This window comes from Carya illinoinensis, chromosome 3 (genome assembly GCF_018687715.1).
Source record: "Carya illinoinensis cultivar Pawnee chromosome 3, C.illinoinensisPawnee_v1, whole genome shotgun sequence".
Lineage (NCBI taxonomy): Eukaryota > Viridiplantae > Streptophyta > Magnoliopsida > Fagales > Juglandaceae > Carya > Carya illinoinensis.
This window is the reverse complement of record NC_056754.1, coordinates 31072924-31092905: the sequence shown is the minus strand read 5'-3', so window position 1 is coordinate 31092905 and position 19982 is coordinate 31072924. Positions and strand designations below refer to the sequence as shown.

Below are 19982 nucleotides of genomic sequence, written 5' to 3'. Positions count from 1 at the left end.
GGGAAGCCACTCCACCATTCAAAATAGGAGAATTGTGACGACCTGCTTTTACGTGTATTTTCACTGAAGGGTTGCTTTTAATTTAATTAATATATTGATTTATTTATTTTAAATTATTGCGTTTTAAATTAGTTTTTATTTATTTGCTGTTGTGTTTTATTTATTTAGTCGTTTTACGGTTTTTAATCTCGTTTTCAGCAGATCTGTTTTGGTTTCCGGAGTGAGGACTGGACCTCATTTCTTCCCTCCATCTTTTCTTTTCTATTTTTCTTTTTTCTCTTTTCTTTATTTTTTTCTTTTCTTTTCTTTCTTTTTTCCCCTTCCCTCCCGCGCGACCCTCCCCCTCGTCCGTCTCTCTCTCTCTCCACTCCTTCACGCCGATCGCACCATCTGCCCAGACCCACCGCCGCCGGCTACCGTGTGGCACACCACCCCCACCATTTTCTTCCCCTCCCTCTGGTGAACCACCCCACAAATTTTCACCGCCAACGGAGCCGCCGTTTAGCTGGAAAAAGCCCATCAAGCCAAACGATTTTTGCTCCAATCTGCCGCCGTCACTCCACCTCCGGCCACCACCACTTCACCACTTCATGACCGACTCCTTGCCATCCTAACCCACCCATTTCCGGCCTCTAATAGTCACTGGAACAGCTCCTACGAGCTAGTTTCCGTTTTGGGCATTTCAGCCCTTCCTCTGCCATTTTCGCCCCCACCCACGGCCAAACTCCACTTCCCTTAGTTTCATAAACATTCTTAGACCCTTCCCTATCAATTCCGAGCCTTGGTTTATCCCCGTTCAAAAGTGGGTATTTTACAACCCACGGCCACAGTGAAATTTCACTGTTACATTGCTTTCCTTCTACCGTTTGCAACGCCGCGAGCTTTCTAAAAATACTATATAGCGCTATAAGTATTTCCAAACCCTACTTTTAGATTTAAATATATTTTTCTCATTCAATAAATATTTATCTGTTGGTTGGCTGATTCCGGACTGAGTCCGAAGAGTTCGAGGGTCGGATGGTTTGAGGACGGAGTGCTTGGTTATGTTTGTTTGTGATTTGGTTGGTTATTCGTGCCATGAGGCGTGCGTTGCATATTGCATATTTGTGCATTTTATTTTAATCGAGAAAATCCCGTTTTATTGGCGTAAATGGTTTTTGGGTGCGTGTGTCTCACGAGCCCAAGCCGGGATGGGTTATTATCTTGGTGGAGCTCCTCTAGTCACTCAGGAGTGGATAATACTGAGTGACATCCCCTGGGTTGTCGCAGGGTGACGACCGGATTGCACGATACGGTAACGCTGTCGTGTCGACTCTGTGGTCCCTAGAGTGGCGGGGACTAGAGAATGGCCTGGCCAGGTACGCGCGGGGCGCGAGTCTGGACATCGCTCGTTTAGGTGTCACATGCGTAGTCGTTACCTACGGTGTGGCATAGAGCCAGGGTGTGCAGACGATCCCTAGGGGAGATCATGGTACATACATAATCGGATTGTTTTTATGGTTTTCGGATGCGGGCCATTTTCGCGAGATTTGGTTTCGAGACTTATGATCCATTTTCTGGGAAAATGGTGGTTTGGGCTATTATCTGGGATAATGGCGAGGATGTACTGAGGCTTTTGATCCATTTTCTGGGAAAATTGTGGTTTGGGCCATTATCTGGGATAATGGCGAGGTTTGGTTTTAAGGATATATTTTTGTGGGCCAAATGGGTTTTTTTGGCGTGCGTGGAAAAAATATAGTTTTATGGGACATGTGCATTGGTTTTTCTTTTATGCATATTGTTTGAGTTTTATATGTTTTTATCTAGTGGTGTTTGGAGTTTACTTACCTGCGGCACCATTTTTGGTTCCGTAGATTTTGGTGCAGAGTTCGAGGAGGAGGAGGAGGCTGAGCCCGAGGATGCGGCTTCGCCAGAGTTCTGAGTAGAGTTTATGTTTTCTTTTTGGCTTTGATATAATATTTGTGTTTTGTAATATTCTATTCTATATGTTTTGAACAGCTTTGTATTAAACAAGAAAAATTCTGGTACTTAGTTATTGACTTTGCTTTTCGCTGCGTGTTTCTTGTGCACTTTTGTTGCTTATCCACACACTTGGCACAAGTCGATAGGGTGATGACCAGTGATGTCATCATTCGGACGTCTCGATTTCCCCGTGTCCGTGCATGGGGATTTGGGGGCGTCACAGGAATACTCTCCCGCAACCAACTTGCAAGCTAAATCACCTGTCTCCAAACAAGTCAACACTCACACATAGATATACATGTTGCACTAGGGAATGTCTACATGGCCAACCAACTTGAAGATACCACATGTCATAGGCCCCAGGGGATCCTCCTTCTAGTCTATCAGATAAGGCAAACATAAATTGTTCCAACCCAATCATCATGGGGGATTCTCCTTCCCTAATGAAACTCGTGGAAACACAATGCAGGAATGGTCTAGGGAATCCTCCATTCCATCCTTGTTGATCCTCACACGATAAGATTACTCACACAAAAATTGCATTGAAAATAATTGCATTCAAAATCTCATAAAAAATGAAGTAAGAATATTCATGAACATAATGTTGAAAACATTTATTAATTCATGATTAGAAAGTGAGAGATTACATAGTTGATCATTTCTTTATCTCCTTTGAAATCATTTACTTTCTTGCAAGAATCTAACTCCAAGGGCACTCAAGTGTTTATGATCTCAAAAGCAAAATTTTGGCTTATACCCTAAGCCTTTTATAGAATGGAATTGTCAGGTGTCCTTTTGACTCTAGACGTGCTTGAATATAGTCTCGATCACCCTACTACAGAATGATAGAGATAGACTAGAAGGGCACGGTTTGCTTATCCTTACAGCTTGCCTTAGGTCCAATCCTTAGTCTCTTTTCAAGTGAGGGTCTCCTATGTGTTGCTGGACCATACCTCTGGATTTAGATGATATAATTTGCCAAGTCGTGATATTTTTTGCATACTCACTCCAAGTGTGACTCTTCAAATGGAGTGTGGGCTTATGTATACGACACTACCACCTTCTGAGCATTTCTGTGTTATGTCAAAAAGCTTATACGTCTACAAATCTTAGGCTCACTCCTCACCTTTGAATAAATGGTGCCTTTCCAAAACTACAAGCTTTTTCAGATCCTCCTTCTAGGCTATGTGCACTGGGTGGCTTTTCTAGCTCACCTACAATAAGGTGAAAAGTCTTTTTATCACCTTACACCAAGACAGGTCAACCAGGCTTTCTATACAGTATTGCTTGTCCATATGTTAGATTAGCTGCATTTTGCAGTACCCGTGGCTATTTTTCACCAAACCAATGGTGTGACTCCCTTTTTTGCCTTCCACTCACACTCAGTTGCTGGTCTATCCCCTTGCCTAAGTGCAGTACTCACAATATGAACCTTAGAACTAAGCATACATAAGAGCATGAAACCAAGTATAGGTATGAGACTAAGCCATAGATTAGAGCCAAGTAAGTATAGTGATAGGAAAGGAAAGGAGGTTCATGCATGAAGTACTACAAGCCTAATGCATAATGATTTAGAAATTTAAATGATTGCTTAAATTATTATAGATTTCATTGAGCGGTTTAAGGAAATAAAAGATTAGCTTAAATTGCTTAAGGAATCGGATAAGTGACTATGATCATGTTATTTAAACACATCACTTTAGAGTAAACTATAAATGATCGTGCTACAAGGACCGACAATTCAACTAAAGAATTCGACCAATAGGTGCAAATGCACTTTTTAATTTTTTTTCTTGTTTTTCTTTAATCATTTTTATACATCTTTAAAAAAATTTTAAAAATAGAAAAAAAAAACCAATTTATTAATATTCACTTCTTTAACCATTAAGTAAAAAAATAAAAAATTCAATTGGTCACTTTTAACGGTTCAACTAATATTTTCAACTATAAAAATCTTATTTCAAGGATATATATATAATGCATGTTCTCAAAAGTATATATATGTATGTATGAGCCTTTCTTTGAGAGCCCTTTTTATGAACCCAAGGCAAGATGATAGATGTTAGAGTATGCATGATTGTCTTATGATTGAGTATTATGTTGCATGAATGGATGTTTATGAAAAGTAAGACAAAGGCTAACCGTAAAGGAAAGAGAAAGAAAGTATGAATGATGAGGTTAATGTAATGGCCATAAGAGGTTAAGGAAGCCACCATGAGGTTGGGATGGATGGCAATGTCGAAATGTATTACTAGCAGTGCACCTAGCGATCACTCTCGTCCTATTGTGGTAAGGTAGCAGTCAAGTCTTGGAAGCAAGCAACCTTTTGCCAGTCTGGTTGTCTGATTGAGTAGCCCCGCCGTCTATCTAGCCTAGTTTCCTAAGAGTGGTCGATGTGTCCCATTCTTGAGGTACAGGTTCTTAAGCCAATCGCTCCAGGAAGAACCATTGATTGCAAGAGTCACTAACCCTAACACGTGGGGATTAACAATATGTAAAGGGCCATAAAGATGAAATTGTGAATGCTTACAGGCTGATGATGAGAAATGTTTAAGCTTTAAGATGAGGTTAAGGAATGCTTTACAATTAGCGTTTATGTTTGACATACGTTTTCAAAAGAGCAAAGTTTTCAAAAGAAAAAACCTATGTTTTAATGTATGTTTACTACATGATGTGGTTCTTACTGAGTATCAACTCATTTCAATTGTATTTAAATGTTTTTCCAACCCAGATGAGGAAGAGTTAGAAGACGCTGCAAGTAAGGATGTTGTTCAGGAGGTTGACATTGGAAATGAGACTTAAGGGTACAAGAGATGATATCAACTTTTTACTTTACTACTTAATGATTATGCTTCCGTAATGCTAGCACAAGTTAGACAAACATATATTTAAATAAGTGCTATGGACAAAATGTGTTTTTTAAGAGGTTCTTAATAAAAGTATTTAGTTAGGCTTTTTAATTATGGGATATTTTATGTTTGGCGCAAAGAATGAATGTTTTAAGAACGTAAGTGACACCCGGTTGCTCTAGCTCAACGAGTCCAAGAGGGGCAGGGTGGTCACAATACTAGTTGAACTACAAAAAGAGGAAATACCATAGGTTGTAGATTATTCACTATTGACATCTTGTTATGAACTCAATGAAAAATGAGAGAGTTTCAAGAGATTGAGAGAGAGCGAGAGAGGAGATTCTCTTGATCTGTATATCATATAACATCAATATACCCCTATATATAGGGTTACAAAAGAGACTATACTTTTGACGACTAGCACTATGCATTTGACGGCTAGCTAACTATGCTTTTGACGACTAGCACTATGCGTTTGACGGCTAGTTAAATGTGGTCATACAATTCAAGATGGTTTATAACACTTCCCCTTTGGATGACCATATTTAAAGAATATGCCTCATTAAAACCTTACCAAGGAAAAACCCTATGGGAAAAAACCAATGGCGAAGGAAAAAGAGTACAATATTCATGTGTATCACCGAGTGCTTTAGGATTGCCTCATTAAAACCTTGCAAAGGAAAACCCAGTGGGATAAAACCTTAGCGAAGAAAAAAGAGTACAATTAGCACAAGTATTCAAAACATTACTTTCCCTGAAAAGTGCATGATAACAGGTCTTCAAACCTCCGCATTCCAATGTTCTGCATAATCTTCTTAAATGTTGCAGTTGATAATACTTTAGTGAATAAATCTGCCAGATTTTTACTTGACCGTACCTTCTTGATATCAATTTCAACTTTCTTCTCATGAATTGCAATGATCTTCTTGTGTGTATCTGAAAGATAACTCGCATCTGTATATCCAACTAACTGTGGACTTGATCCATGTTGATAAAATAATCACAACTGGATCTTTCTGCTCATCACTACTCTTCTGGAGTTGTACTCTTCTGGAGTTCTTGTAAATAACACAATTAGTGGAGAATTCATCAACACTAAAGCGCTAACCTCATTTTTTAATAAAAACGGTGGCCAGCCTTTTTAGATCAGACAAGCACCGCAGATTTTCAACTCCTCTGTAGGTGTCAGGAGTGCTGTCAGGCGCAGCAGCTGTCAGGCGTGCTGTCAGGCGTCGCAGAGCTATGAAGCTATATTTCGTCTCTTTTCTCTTGCTTCACGAGAGATGCTGTATCATAATTTTCTCTATAAAAGAGATATTCAGCTCATCTTCATTCACATCTCATCTTTTTCACTTTTCTGTAATCATACTGCATTTTTACTCTGCAATCTCTTTCTGCATTCTTATCCTACAATGGCTCAGCGATCTTTTCATGGCCAATATATGAGGTACTCTGCACCTCGTTCATCAGCTGTTCCTGCTTCTACCATAGGTGCTATCATGCAATATAATGATCTAACTCATAGGTCAGATAATGAAGCTATCTATGAGCTTGTGAGTCTCGGTACCCGATACTCATCATCCATTGTCGCATTTTCTCAGCGACTGCAATCCAGAACTTGTGGAGTTGACAATCTCCACGAGAATATTGTTATACTTCAGCGACTTCTTCTGGAGTCCAACATCACGATAAAATCAATAAAGCAAGAGAATAAGAATTTAAAATCCTTGCTTAAATCTTCTTTTCGATTGCCCACCCCTTTAGATAGGGATGCCATGCAGATTCTTGAAGAACAAGAGCGTTTGAAGAATGAGGCAAAGTGCCTCAAATTTCTGTAATTCTTGCTTCAAGATAATAAAATAATATTTCACAAATATATTTGTGTTTCTATCTTTTGGTAGATGTTCTGTGTGCTCCATTTTATTTCTTCTTTAATAATGCACACTTCATATCAAACCCATAATATGAATCTGAAATATTAATTATATTAAAATATGGTATTTCATGACTAATAACATCATCCATCTTCCCCTTGAAGCCGCAAGGGTTTCAGATTTATATTTCAAATATGTACAGTTTTCATGAGCTTTTCTGGAGCCTCAATGACATTTAAATCATATATATAAACTGCAATAATAGCTTGTTTCCATTTGCGTTTGGATTGCTTTAGATCATATAAGGATCTTTGAAACTTGATAGAATACATATTTTCAGATGTATTCATATTAGAAGCTTCAGACATTTTCTATCCTTCAGGGATTTTCATATATTTATATATATCATGATCCAATGATCCATATAAATATGCAGTTAATCATGCATATCCAAACTCTCGATAACTTTAAAACTAATAAAAATCTCAATATGATTTCAACCACTTTAAAATCATATCAATATTGTTTCTTCGAGAAACTAACTTGTGATTTCTATATCACATTTTCATATTAAAAGTTTCAGGCTTTTTATATCATGTATATAAATATCCACTGATATTTAACAAAAATCACATCTTTAGGTGTTTGGACTTCAAGTCGATATTTATCACATTTTACTTAGTGATATCAATTCTGCAGGAATTGAGAAACTGACTCGTGATTTATATATCACATTTTTATTTCCTTTCCATAAATACCCACTGACATTCAACAAGCATCACCTCTTTAGGTGTTTGGACTATAAGTCCCGATGCATCATATTTTATTAGTGAATCAATTCTGCAGGAATTGTTTCTTTCAAATTTGGCCAATATTTTACGTCGTATTTTTCGACGGTTCTTGATTCACTTTCATCATTACTTCTGGTAATGTCAATTGCCATCTCATATGGAAATACGTTGTCGACAACGATTTTATTTCTATCCATAATTTCTCCAATATTCATGAAATGTATCGAGATCTCGTTATTTTCAGGTATCTGTCCCTCTTCAAGGGAAGACATTTTCATGAAAAACCTCTTCAGAAGGTACTCTTCGGAGATTTATATAGGAGAATTTTATATAGAAAATTTGGATGGACTTTATTGCTTGTTCTGTGGGTATGGCCTCTTCAGGAGCACCAAATTATTTGTGTTTTTCTCTTTTGAGATGCTCTATCTTTTGTATCAATAAGTCTCACATGCTTTTAGACATGTCTTTAGACTGCTGAATTTCTTAATTGTCCTACAGGGACTTCAATCCTCGCTGAGATTTTAGCAGCTAGAATATGAGACATTTTTATCTTATTGCATCCAAAATTTAATTATCATCTGAACTTCTGGTTCACATATGATAATCAAGATAACGTCGAATAATTTCATCTTATTTGCTTCAAGCAAATTTTTTCTTTCCACTTCTGGTGGTAAGACTTTATGGTAAAAGAATCTTCTGGTTCTTTTATGGACGTCCATATGAAAATCATTCGACTTATCATAATTGATTTTAGATGATCAAGATAACCATGAAAAGATACAAATATTTTGAATCATATCACTTTTTGATGCATCATAATATTTGATTCAATAATTGTATAATATCATCTCAAAGAGAAAACTTATAACTTTTCCAATACGAGCTTCTGACTCGAAAAGATATTCATTATCACGTCCAATCTCTTAGTTTCTTTGAATGAAACGCATCATTCTTTTCACTTCAGGGAATAGAATGATATAAATTCATTATCATTCATTTCAGGGAATGATGTAGATCTAGTAAGACGTGACTAATGATTCTTATCAAAAGCTCATTATTTTGCTCAGTCACTGAAAGACCATATATAAATTTAGAATATATTGTGAACGTTTGCATTTCATATTGCTACTTCAGGAGCATACTCGATATTGCTACTTCAGGAGCATACTTCAGGAGCACATTTGAGACGTTCATTCAAATATATATTCTTTCCACAATTTCAATTATGCAACTTCAGGTGCATAAATCATAATGAGCTTGGGGTACAAGTATCACCCATTTAAATTATGAGATACTCAAAAGCTATTATTGATTTAGGGCGATCTTTCAGGGATACTCCATTTCCATTCTCAGATAAATCATATCATCAATAATTTATAACAAGTATAAAAGAACAAATAAAACTTGTATCTTAGAGATTTCAAATAATATATTGAAAAACTTACTTGAAATAGAAGACTACTATCTTTAGTATCATCATAACTTTCGTGATATTAAAGCGGACTTTTCTTCCATTTTCTTTCACATCCTTTCACAGTTCCCACTCACTTACCATTCACAGCCATGATTGACAAGCCTCTGGATCTCGAATAGATGAAACAAATATCAATGATGCATACTGGAACTGGTAATTTCATGCTTTATGATCTGTGCTCATCAGAAAGCTAGCCATATGCATTTTAAAATCAATAGAACCTTGTTCATTAGCATGGCATAGCTCAATTGATAATTTAAAATCCACAAACGCCCTCTTTGCTGACTTTGTTGCATAAAGCCGAAATAGTAAGGGTCCCACCCTTGTAAGTTGTACAATGCCTGCAGGTCTATTGTCAGATTTGAAAAAAGACATCATAGATAATCATGATCTTTTCAAGATTTCCGTCTCTCTTCTCTCTTTTTTTACAACTTTTTTTTTTTATTTCCTATTTGAAGTGAGTATATATACATCAGCGGCCATAGATATCAATCTTTCTTTATCGTACGTAAAATCTTTAAACCAAAGTTAATTAATATATGAATTCTCGTGGTAAACTGATAAGGAAGGACCCAGTGGGTAGAGCAGCAGAGTTTTTCTGTCTAGCTCGAACGAAAGGACCCCGTCCAGATCTAGAAGTTTGTCAGAGAAGCAGAGTTTGAGATTAAACTGCAGATTCTTGTTCTCATCAGGTGATCGATCTCTTGCTCTTTCACGATTGGCTTTTGAAGCTGCTCTGCCAATCGAAGATCGTTCTTGTGCAAGTCCCTGTTTCAAGTTCCTCATATCTTCTGCAGCTTAAAAAAAAATTAGAGATAAAAAAAGTTAGCTTCTCCTCAGCGTGCTTGTACACCCTTCTGTGCTTCTTGCCTCCATCGTTGGAGGAGCTCTACAACTCTTTCCTCATAAGGGAAGTCTTCCAGGTCATGACCCATTAGATCCATCCTGATACTCTGTTCGGTCGCCGCGCAGATCTTGCATGAAGCTCACACGGAAACCTACATCTCTCTCGGCTGTTGGATCGTTGTATCGTTCAGCTTGTTGGATCGTTTCGCTTGTAATTAAAAGACAAAAAATTGAATGAAGTGAGTGATAATATTATCGCTTTACAGATCATGTGATAATAAGCAAAAATCGAAAACATGAGAGTATAAAATCTCAGCAATTCTCTCCCTCCGTAATCGTTCGACGACGCTGTGCACGAGAACGTCGGTAGCCGCCTCACTATAGGTTCGACCGAGGAGATCCTTCTTGAACGTCCTAGAGCTCCTGGTAGCAAACCAGAAGAACCGAAAGCTTTGGCAGCATGGATTTCAGAGTCGGCAAGAGAGAGAGAGAGAAGAGGGAGCAAGAGAGAGAGAACGGAGAGTGTCGTGCTGATAACGTGTTATGAACTCAATGAAAAATGAGAGAGTTTCAAGAGATTGAGAGAGAGCGAGAGAGGAGATTCTCTTGATCTGTATATCATATAACATCAATATACCTATATATATATGGTTACAAAAGAGACTATGCTTTTGATGACTAGCACTATGCATTTGACGGCTAGCTAACTATACTTTTGACGACTAGTATTATGTGTTTGACGGCTAGTTAAATGTGGTCATACAATATAAGATGGTTTATAACACATCTCTCTTTTTAGATTTATTAGCGACGAACAAAAGTACATGAACAAAGAACAAGAAGTCAAAGTCCGATGTAGAAAAGTCTCAAGTTAATCCAATCGAGTTTAGTGGAAAGAACAAGCACAAGTCAGAATAGGTCAGAAAATTATTCAGACAATCAATACATTTTAAATGGAAAGGCACAATTATATCTCTCTTCGTTTTAGAATTTTATCATCCATAGTCACAATTGTAGGTATATTCGTGTCACACATTTAACTAGATTCATGTCTATCACTTAAAATGTGATATAGTGAAAGATAAGATATAATTAAGATGAAAAAATTTAGGGTTAAAAAGACATTTTTCTTATTTTATATTCGACAAATTCCTCTAAATCTTCCTATTACTTCCAAGCTCAATAAAAAGAAAGAGCTTAGCTACTCAGCATCTCACACACTAAACTTGTTTTTATTTTTTATTTTTATTTATTTTGGTTTTATTCAAACTAAAGTAATTTAGTTCTTCTACTTGTCATTCATACAATACCACATAATTGCTAAGAAAAAAAAAAGTCATGTATAGTGTGTGATGTAGGAATGATGGGTATAATTTTTCAAAAACAAAACATATAAAAGCAAAGCAAATGGGACTGCTCAACTAGCCCAACAATACAGGTAATTTGAGAGCATTTGAGCATGAGGCTGCAATGGGGCTCAATATGCTCGTAAGGGGCCATTCCAATTTGAAAACATAGAAAGTCCAAATCTTATATATTAATTGAGGAGTTTGTTTTGCTATGTACAAGTAAAATTATATACTAATCTATATATCAATATTATTTTTTTATATTTAAAATTTAAATTAACATTGTTTTTAATAAAACCTACTTTTTGACTAATCACATTAGATTGGTGCATATATTAATGTGCAGTTGTGCTTGCAATTAGATTTTTTTCTTAATTGAGTTCTGTTACATAAAATTATTTTTGTGTATTTTACTGATGTAATTGGCCAAATCAGTTATTTTTTATTAAAAAAAAGTGATGTAGTCAATCACATTAGTGGAGTGCGTAAAAGAGTATGTAAAAGTGACTGTATATAAAATTTTTGATATTTTTTAATGTATGGTTCAAATAGTAATTTTAGATATATCAACTCAAAGTGTTACAGTGAAAGACTCAAAAAATTATAAGATACACTGAACTAAAGAATGATATTGATGAACGGCATTGAAGCTGTGTGGATTACGTTGTCAATTTACCGTACAAGTTAACCCTACCAGTAGTGGACAAACCAGTAGAAACGCTATGATGCTTTCAGAGGATTAAACAACGTTTATCCAACATTGTCTCTATTTGTGTTCAAAACATTTCTTTCACAGATAAACGTAACGTTAAGTTCAGCTGTTTTTTTATTGTCCTGATATTAAATAGATGCATGTAGATCAAGTTCAGCTATTTAGAAATGTTGATTCTGATTTGAGTTTTTGGGGTTTGGCTAATATGGCTCGGGAAAGAGGTTCTTAAGAGAATTTGGCTACTTTCATTGCAATTACATGGGCTGTTTGGTATACAAGAAACAAGTCTATATATGAACAGATTCTTCTTGGAGCACATATGGTGGTTAATAATGGCTTTATCTCTGAAATTCGAGTTCAAATAGACTTAGATATTTTATTTTTAACAATACCAAATCACGAATGTTGTATCTTGGAATTCTCCGCCAATAGGCTACCTTAAGTTGAATGTTGATGGGGCAATATTTTATTATCAACATATAGCTGAGGTAGGAGTGCTTCTTCGAGACCATAAATGTGAGGTTCTAGTCGCTTGCAGTAAAGTGGAAAGGGAGGTTGTGTCCTCTGAATTTATTGAAGCTACGGCAATGCTAAGAGGATTGCAATTTTACTTATTATATTACTAATTTTGATTTTCTACTCCAAGATATTCAAAGAATGCTGACTTGTTTTCAAGAAGTTCAAGTGTTGCATGTTAACAGACTTGGGAACACTCTTGCACATCAATTGGCAAGACATGATTGGAAAGTTAGTGATATTGAAATGTGGTGGGATTTTTGTCTTTTGTTGTAAGTCAAGATGTTTGATTTGACAAAAGCAATCTGTTGTAAGGAATTATTTGTTTCAATGAATGAATTGTTGGTTATCAATAAATAAATAAATAAACGTAACGTTACGCTTGGACCTTTTTGGTTTCATTTTATGGGTGAGACACCCCAGTACCAATACAAAAATGCTTGCTATCAATTTATGATTTCACACATAAATATAGATCAATATGATCATGAAGAGACGAGTGTGTAACAGCAAACTCCAAAATGGCAATTCAAAGCCAACCAAATTAAATAACTTTATGGATCCAAATAGGGAAATTCACTCGGGTACGCTGTTGACGAATTCTTCCAACGTTTCCATAGACTAGCATGCAATTCAAGGAGGATTGTCTATATAAAACCCAGGAGCAAATATCCTAGTCATTCATTCAATTCATCAAATATTAATTGAAACCATTACAAATTATGGGGTTCACTAACCATGGCCAATGCATTTGTTTGGCTTTAATCCTCACTCGGGGAGTTTTGGCATCTCAAGCTGCTGCTACCCTCCAAGATGTAGCAATGCATGAAAAGTATGAAGAATGGATGGCTCATTATGGACGTGTATATGAGGACACTCATGAGAAGGAGAAAGAAATGAGTTGTAACACCCATCAAAGACCAAGGCCAATGTGGTAATTGCGTACTTCTGAAATGAATTATACTAACTTTCAGAGTGTTAACTCCTTTTAGTGATGAAATGTAGGATGTTGATGGGCATTTTCAGCATTGGCAGCCATGGAAGGAATTACGAAGCTATAAATTAGTCAATTAATCTCTTTGTCTGAGCAAGAATTGGTTGACTGTGACGTTAAAGGAATTGATCAAAGTTGTGGTGGTGGTTTGATGGACAACGCATTCCAATTCATCCAGCATAATCGAGGACTCACTACAAAAGCCAACTATCCTTACAAGGGTGTTGATGGAACTTGCAACACAAAGGAAGAAGCCATCCATGTAGCCAAGATAAATGGCTTTGAAGATGTGCCAGCCAACAGCGAAAAGGCACTTCTTAAAGCTGTAGCTAATCACCCCGTTTCTGTTGCTATAGATGCTGGAGGTTTTGATTTCCAATTCTATTCAAGTGGTATTTTTACAAGGGAGTGTGGCACTAGCCTAGACCATGGTGTTACCGCTGTTGGTTATGGGATCACTAATGACGGGACCAAGTACTGGCTAGTGAAAAACTCGTGGGGTACACAGTGGGGTGAAGAAGGGTATATATAAGGATGCAAAGAGATGTTGATGCGAAGGAAGGCCTGTGTGGTATAGCAATGCAAGCCTCTTGTCCAACCGCATAAAGTTTAAAAACTAAAATCAATGTCCATTAACTCGTTTGAAGTACAAGGCAAAGCTTGTTTTAGTCCTCTCAATTCCTATCGTTCAATATCTATATATGTAGATTGCGGAGGTCATATATTACATTTCTATAAAACTTTGCCATATTATAGTACTATTGTGGAGAACACCGACAATAGCTGCTATGGAAAACCCTTCCATCTCCTATTCCTTTCTTTTCAAAACTCTATACCACCTTTACACTTCTTAATAGAAGCGCCTATTTCCATTCCTTTCTATTCCCATTCTTCTGGGAATTTGAATGTCTTAGAAGTTAGAAGAATTGAAATGAATGTTTTTGGAATACCTTTAGGAATACCCATTCATGTTCTTTGGTTCCCATTAAGACACAAATGTCTCAGCAGAACACCCATCTCCTCCTCGTCGAGGCAGACATCATACCGGGAAACCGAGAAAGAACTTGGGGCGTTTTTGTGGCTACATTTTCTTTGACTAAACGTAAGAATATTAACAGTGGGTTGTCCTCTCTTCGTTAATCCTTCAGCCTTAGCAATTAAGTAGGCTACGTTTTTTGTGACACAGTGAAGGAAATCATTTTTATAAGGCACGCCAATTTTTCTTTGAAGAGTGTCTCGAAGAACTTGTTCTTGAAATTAGAAGGAAGATGTAGCAATTCTTGTTGTCCATGTGGCTTTAACAAGACTCTTTCTGTATCAGGATAGATGGACTTGACGGAAAAGACTATCCAATTGCCTTTTAAGGTACAAAAATTGACTCATCACCAAATCCACGCTAATATGTTACCTCCACTGAACTATTGTAGGAGAATCCAGATTGTAGTGAAAATTCGGGCGCTAGGCTGTTTCTTGCAGAGGTAGATGCTGCACAAACCCTGCGAAGTCTCAAAGAGAAAATCAGTACTTTCTATTCTGGGTTAGAGCTGGAAGATGAATCTTTCGATCAAAGAGAGTATGGGATACGTTCCTCAAGACTGTTAGAACAGAAATTAAGTGAACTGTTTGTCACTCTTTGCAAATTTGAAATCAGAGTAATTTCACATAAATAACAGGAACTGATGTAACCATAGCTTGATATGAATAAAATAATAATAAGCATATATTAAAGAAGAAAAGAAAATATATGACAAAATTTTCCCCTCGATATCCATTTGAGTTTTGATCGTTTCATTGATTTTAATAATTTAAAGTCAATAAATGTGTCCTAAGCTGCCTTCTCGTTCATCACAGTACCTAGTGTTGTGACAAAAAAATGCAAATTGTATGCCAGATCACAAATGCTTAGTAAGAACTAAGAAGTCTGAAGTCGCTGAACTCCAAAAAAATTGTGAATCAGATTAGACCGTATAGATATCATGAACAAGTAACGAAAATGTTTTCAATGACAAAGCATAATTTGAAAATTATGGAGTTTTAAAACTCTAAAATAAAGCATGAGGTTACCGACTTGTATAACGTGGGGCAACTATTTTCCCCAGAAGGAAACTATCATACAAGGCAACCGATTATTACCAAGAGAAATGTACAAACATCACAATTAAACCACATGCGTTCATATAAAACTATTATTCTATTCCTGGTTGGGTTATTGGCCATGCTAACAAAATTGGAAGCAAAAATACATACCCATAAACCTTTTATGAGTGACCCAAAATATCACTCTCCGGGTGGATTGAGCTATACCCAATGAGATCAAGTTCCCTGAAGCCAACCCGCTAAGAAATCAACTTATATCCTGCTCCAAACTTTGAGTTGAACAGGTCCTGATAAACCTTGCACTTTCATCGCACAATTATACTTGGTTGGTACAATAATGCCAGCCTGTGCGCACAGATCCACCACTGCTGGTGCATGGCCATAAAAGTCTCTATGGGCATCCAAAAGGACAGGAGGATCCTGAGGCCGCCGCCTCCATACAATCTTAGGAGGCACCAAATCATCTACTTCTGCCTTCTTCCAGAAGTGGCCTCCACGCCAACTCTCATACTTAAATACTCCACAGAGCCTAGCCTTGTGCCCAGATGGCCCAACATGGACTTCTGAACAGTATTTACAGACTTTTGCCGGATAAACCAACAACAACTTCAGTACACCACTTCTGAGCATCTCCCATGCTTTCAAAGTTCTATTGGCAACCATCATTAGTTCATGAGGCGACAATGAGTCTGCTCCTTCAATTCCAGCAGGTACATGTTCAATTGTACTGCTGGAGTGTAGATTTTCATCATTAGGATAAGCTCCAGCCTGCAAGCACAGTTCAACAACTGCAGGAACACGGTCAAAATCGAACCTCTGGTGGTGTTTAATAACGTCTTGGAACATGTTCTGTAGATGGAATGTTTCTACTGGAACAAGTATATCATTCACACCACCACTGATCCATTCATGAACACGATTCTTGGCACGACGCTTATAACCATGGCAAGTCTGAATTAAGTGACCTTTCTCACCGATATATACTTCTGGACAGAACCTGCAAGTATATTTTCAAGAAATGCGGACTCAATTTCCTCTTGGAGGAAGAGAACATTTAAAAAAAACTGAGAAGAATCACATCCAATTCACATGAATTATCTTTTGGAAATAACTAGCCTTCAAGTAAACATGCCAATGACTTTTGGACTGAATAGAATCTTCACTCACAATAATGGATTGGTGGTTGGGTCACGGATTCATGTCCCCTGTGGTGTGCAACTTATTTAGCATATAAAAACAATGTTAGACCTCCACTGAATGTTAAGAGACAAATTGCACACAATGCTCCCCTATTAGCTGTTGATTAATAACAGCTAATTAGTAGTGAGAGGCATAGAAATTTGGGGAGGGGGCATAAAAACCCAATTCACCTATGAAGTAGCATCAAATCAGATAGCATAAGTAACTACATCTTCACAAAAACACTAAAACAAGCACTCTAGAGTGTTAACCTCACCACTCATATATATCAATAAAATCATACACGTAAATCATGAAACAAGTAGAAATTTGGAACCATACATCACAATCAATTACATAAAGTGGAACACCCACATTCATCATACGGAAAAAGGCTAACTTTTTAAGGTGCTGGACTTACTTGCAGGCCATGACGGGAAAGACTTTGAGAAGAGTGGACACGCCATGGAAGAGGACTGATCGAGCCTTAAGGACCTCCTGGGCTACCGGCACCATGCTGCGCACCGGGTATTCCTTGGCCCGGCTCTCGATTCGCTTTAGAATCATTGGCCTGAGCTTGCTTAAGTCCACCTTGGAGCTGTAAAGCCTCGCATGGATAAGGAACCCAATGAAGTGCCCAAAATCATTCTGCCACGGTCTCTTCCACAATGCCATGACCTAAATCTTTACCATTTATAAAGAAAAATAAAATAAGTAATAAGTTCTCAAAGAGACTTTAGATCAAGCAGTAGGTGAGTGACAATGATTACGCAAGGTTTGGGTCAGTGGAGCATTTTGTTGTTTAGGTTCTGAGACAGTGAAAATGTCACCTTATTCGCAGGTTCAGAAGAAATAAATTCCATGTTTCTAATTTATCAAATCAATAAACATAGAAGCTGAAGATAGAGAAAACCATACCAACAACGAGCCTGAGTTTAGAATTTTTCTCGTCGAAAACTCTGATTTCAGGAGAAATTGATTTTGCGCGTAACGAAACGAACGAAAAAAAATGCTAGCATGTAGAAAATTGAAATAGAGCAGCTCCAAGTTCAATAATCCCCAGTTCCTTTCTCGAGAAAAATAATAATCCATAAAAATTGCTCTTCTATGGTACATCGAACACTGGTCGAGGGAATCCCAAAATGTTGTTTCATAATGTTATGGTTCCAATTGTAATAAGGAAAGTAGAGTAATGGATGGAGGAATATTTGTAAGGAATTGGGAAATTTGCTGTAATGAAATTGATAAGGTTTACTCGACGCAGCCCTAACCCCCTGATTACAAAGGAAATTCTTATAAGCTTTTTTAGAGGATTTCTCCTTCCTCGCAATTCACTCGTATTAACATCCGAAAACCCCCCCGGGGGGGGGGGGGGGGGGGGGGGGGGGGGGCATGGGGTGGCGTAATTGGGTGTCCTATACCCAATCCGAAAACCGAGTTAATATCCAACTCGAGTTCTGATCCAAATTTGCCCCGTAATGACTAGGGTTGAGTTCGGTCCAGTCGGGAGAGATTTTCCAGACCAGACCAAACCTATTCGGTTCAAAGTTTTCTTACTCTGGACCAGACCGAACTCCCAAAGAGTTGGGACGGTCAGGTCTCATTTAATCCGGTCGATCTATTCGATCCACGGTTGATTTTTTTTTTTAAAATCTTATTACATTTTGTTTAATACTTATGTAATTATATTGTGATATATTTAATATATATAGTATACTATTATACATATTAATATATATTAATAATATGCCAATACTATTAGTCTATTAGTATATAGTAAATTAGTAATAATTATTAACTTATTTGCTATAACTAATAATACACTAATACTAATACTATAACTAATAACTATATATAAATGTGCTGGAATAGTCTAGATAACATGACCTCCGGCGATTGAGGAAACGGTTATTTCCAGGAAGTTTTCTCTCAAGTTCTGCTATAGTTCCTTGAGGAGAAGTGTATGCCTTCACTTGGTGTGGTAGGCGATTCTATCATTGGATGTTACCAATTTGTTTCGTTTGTTTTGTTTATTATGGCTGAGGATTTTATCAAATAGTGGAATTCCCTTAGTCTTACCCGTATTGAACAGGAAGTTATTACTATCTCAGACTCTGATGTTGAACAAACATTGACAGAGGGTCGATTCTATCTTGTGGGGAAGATCATCACGAAACGTAGGATTAATTGTGAGGCTTTTAAGTTAACTATGCTCAAAGTCTGGAGGTTGGATGCTGGTTTACATATTGTGGAAGTGGGTTTCAAACCTCTTCCTCTTGGACTTTTGTTCTGAATAGGATCTACTAAGAATTTGCATTGGCCAACCCTGGCTTTTCGATCAAAACTTGCTTTGCTTGAAGTTTTTTGATGGCCTTAAGCCACCTACTAGTTAAGTTTCTCTCACGCATACTTCTGGGTGCAACTCCATAATATGCCTTTTGGCTGCATGAATCAAAATGTGGCTTCCCTACTTGGAGGTTTAATAGGGAATGTCCTTCATGTTGAAGTGGATGATAAAGGTACTGGTTGGGGGCAATATATGTGTATTCTCATTGAACTTAATCTTTCCAAGCCACTTGTTAGGGGTTCCAAGTTAGCATTGCAGGATCTTCAAGCCCTGGTGATTTTTAAGTATGAGAGATTACCTCAAGTCTGTTTTTCCTGTGGTGTTATCATGCATGGCAGTGGTGGTTGCTTGAATAGGGGAGTGGCCTTGTCTACCAAGCCATATGGTACATGGCTTCATGCCTCGTTTAGTCCAACTAGAGGGGGGGTTGGGAGATTCATTCCTGGATCTTCCAGAGGGTCTTCCTCCTCGATTGATCCGGAACACTTACATGTTTCTGGTCCTTCGTGTAATTGTCATGACAGTTATGGGTCAGTTGGTGTCATGGATCCCACGTGGCAACATAATCTTGGTGTGGCTGAGTCTCTGATTGGCTGTGCACCCGAGTGTACTAATTCTGTTATTCCTTGTAAGGAAACTGCTACTATGGCCATAACTGATTTCCCTTCCCAGATTCTTCAAGGTGGGGAATCTCTTGGTGATGGGGTGCCTCCTCTGGCCCATGGCTCCCAATTACAGGTTGCTCTTGGTCCTGCCTCTTCCCTCCATCATTTGAAGCAACAGGTTAGAGCCATTTCTAAAAGTGGCAAGGATTATGATCCACGTTTGGCATCTAGAAAGAGGAAGTATGGACCTATTGGTAAACACCATTCCGATGAACAACTGTTGTTTAAGAGGAAACTTTGCAATGTGAAATTATTGGAGGAGGCTGATTCTCAGCGCCGCCAAGGGCCATGAGGCTTCTAAGTTAGAACTGCAGAGGGCTTAGCAAC

General features: G+C 37.6%; 1 protein-coding gene and 1 pseudogene across 2 annotated transcripts; one reads left to right on the top strand and one right to left on the bottom strand.

The window, feature by feature from the left end:
* Nucleotides 1–13095: 13095 nt before the first annotated feature.
* LOC122304102 lies at nucleotides 13096–13973 on the top strand (annotated as a pseudogene).
* Nucleotides 13974–14603: 630 nt separating this feature from the next.
* On the bottom strand, nucleotides 14604–18006 carry LOC122304101 (APO protein 4, mitochondrial). Of its 2 annotated transcripts, XR_006240913.1 has the most exons (4): nucleotides 17562–18006; nucleotides 17065–17327; nucleotides 15615–16461; nucleotides 14604–14863 (listed from the first exon to the last, which is right to left on the bottom strand). XR_006240913.1 is itself a non-coding variant. In XM_043116145.1 (3 exons), exons 2-3 carry the CDS (start codon nucleotides 17316–17318, stop codon nucleotides 15717–15719), a joined length of 999 nt encoding a protein of 332 aa, XP_042972079.1. In that variant the 5' UTR covers nucleotides 17319–17327; nucleotides 17562–18006; the 3' UTR covers nucleotides 15304–15716. The 2 variants fall into 2 exon arrangements, 1 of the variants encoding a protein (XP_042972079.1); XM_043116145.1 differs by lacking the exon at nucleotides 14604–14863 and having other exon boundaries at nucleotides 15304–16461.
* Between the last annotated feature and the right edge of the window lie 1976 nt (nucleotides 18007–19982).

Coding starts and splice junctions, on each gene's coding strand:
- LOC122304101 (XM_043116145.1), bottom strand. CDS start 17,318: ATGGCATTGTGGAAGAGACCGTGGCAGAATGATTTTGGGCACTTCATT. Junction 16,462..17,064: donor TTTCCCGTCATGGCCTGCAA/GTAAGTCCAGCA, acceptor ATATACTTGCAG/GTTCTGTCCAGAAGTATATA.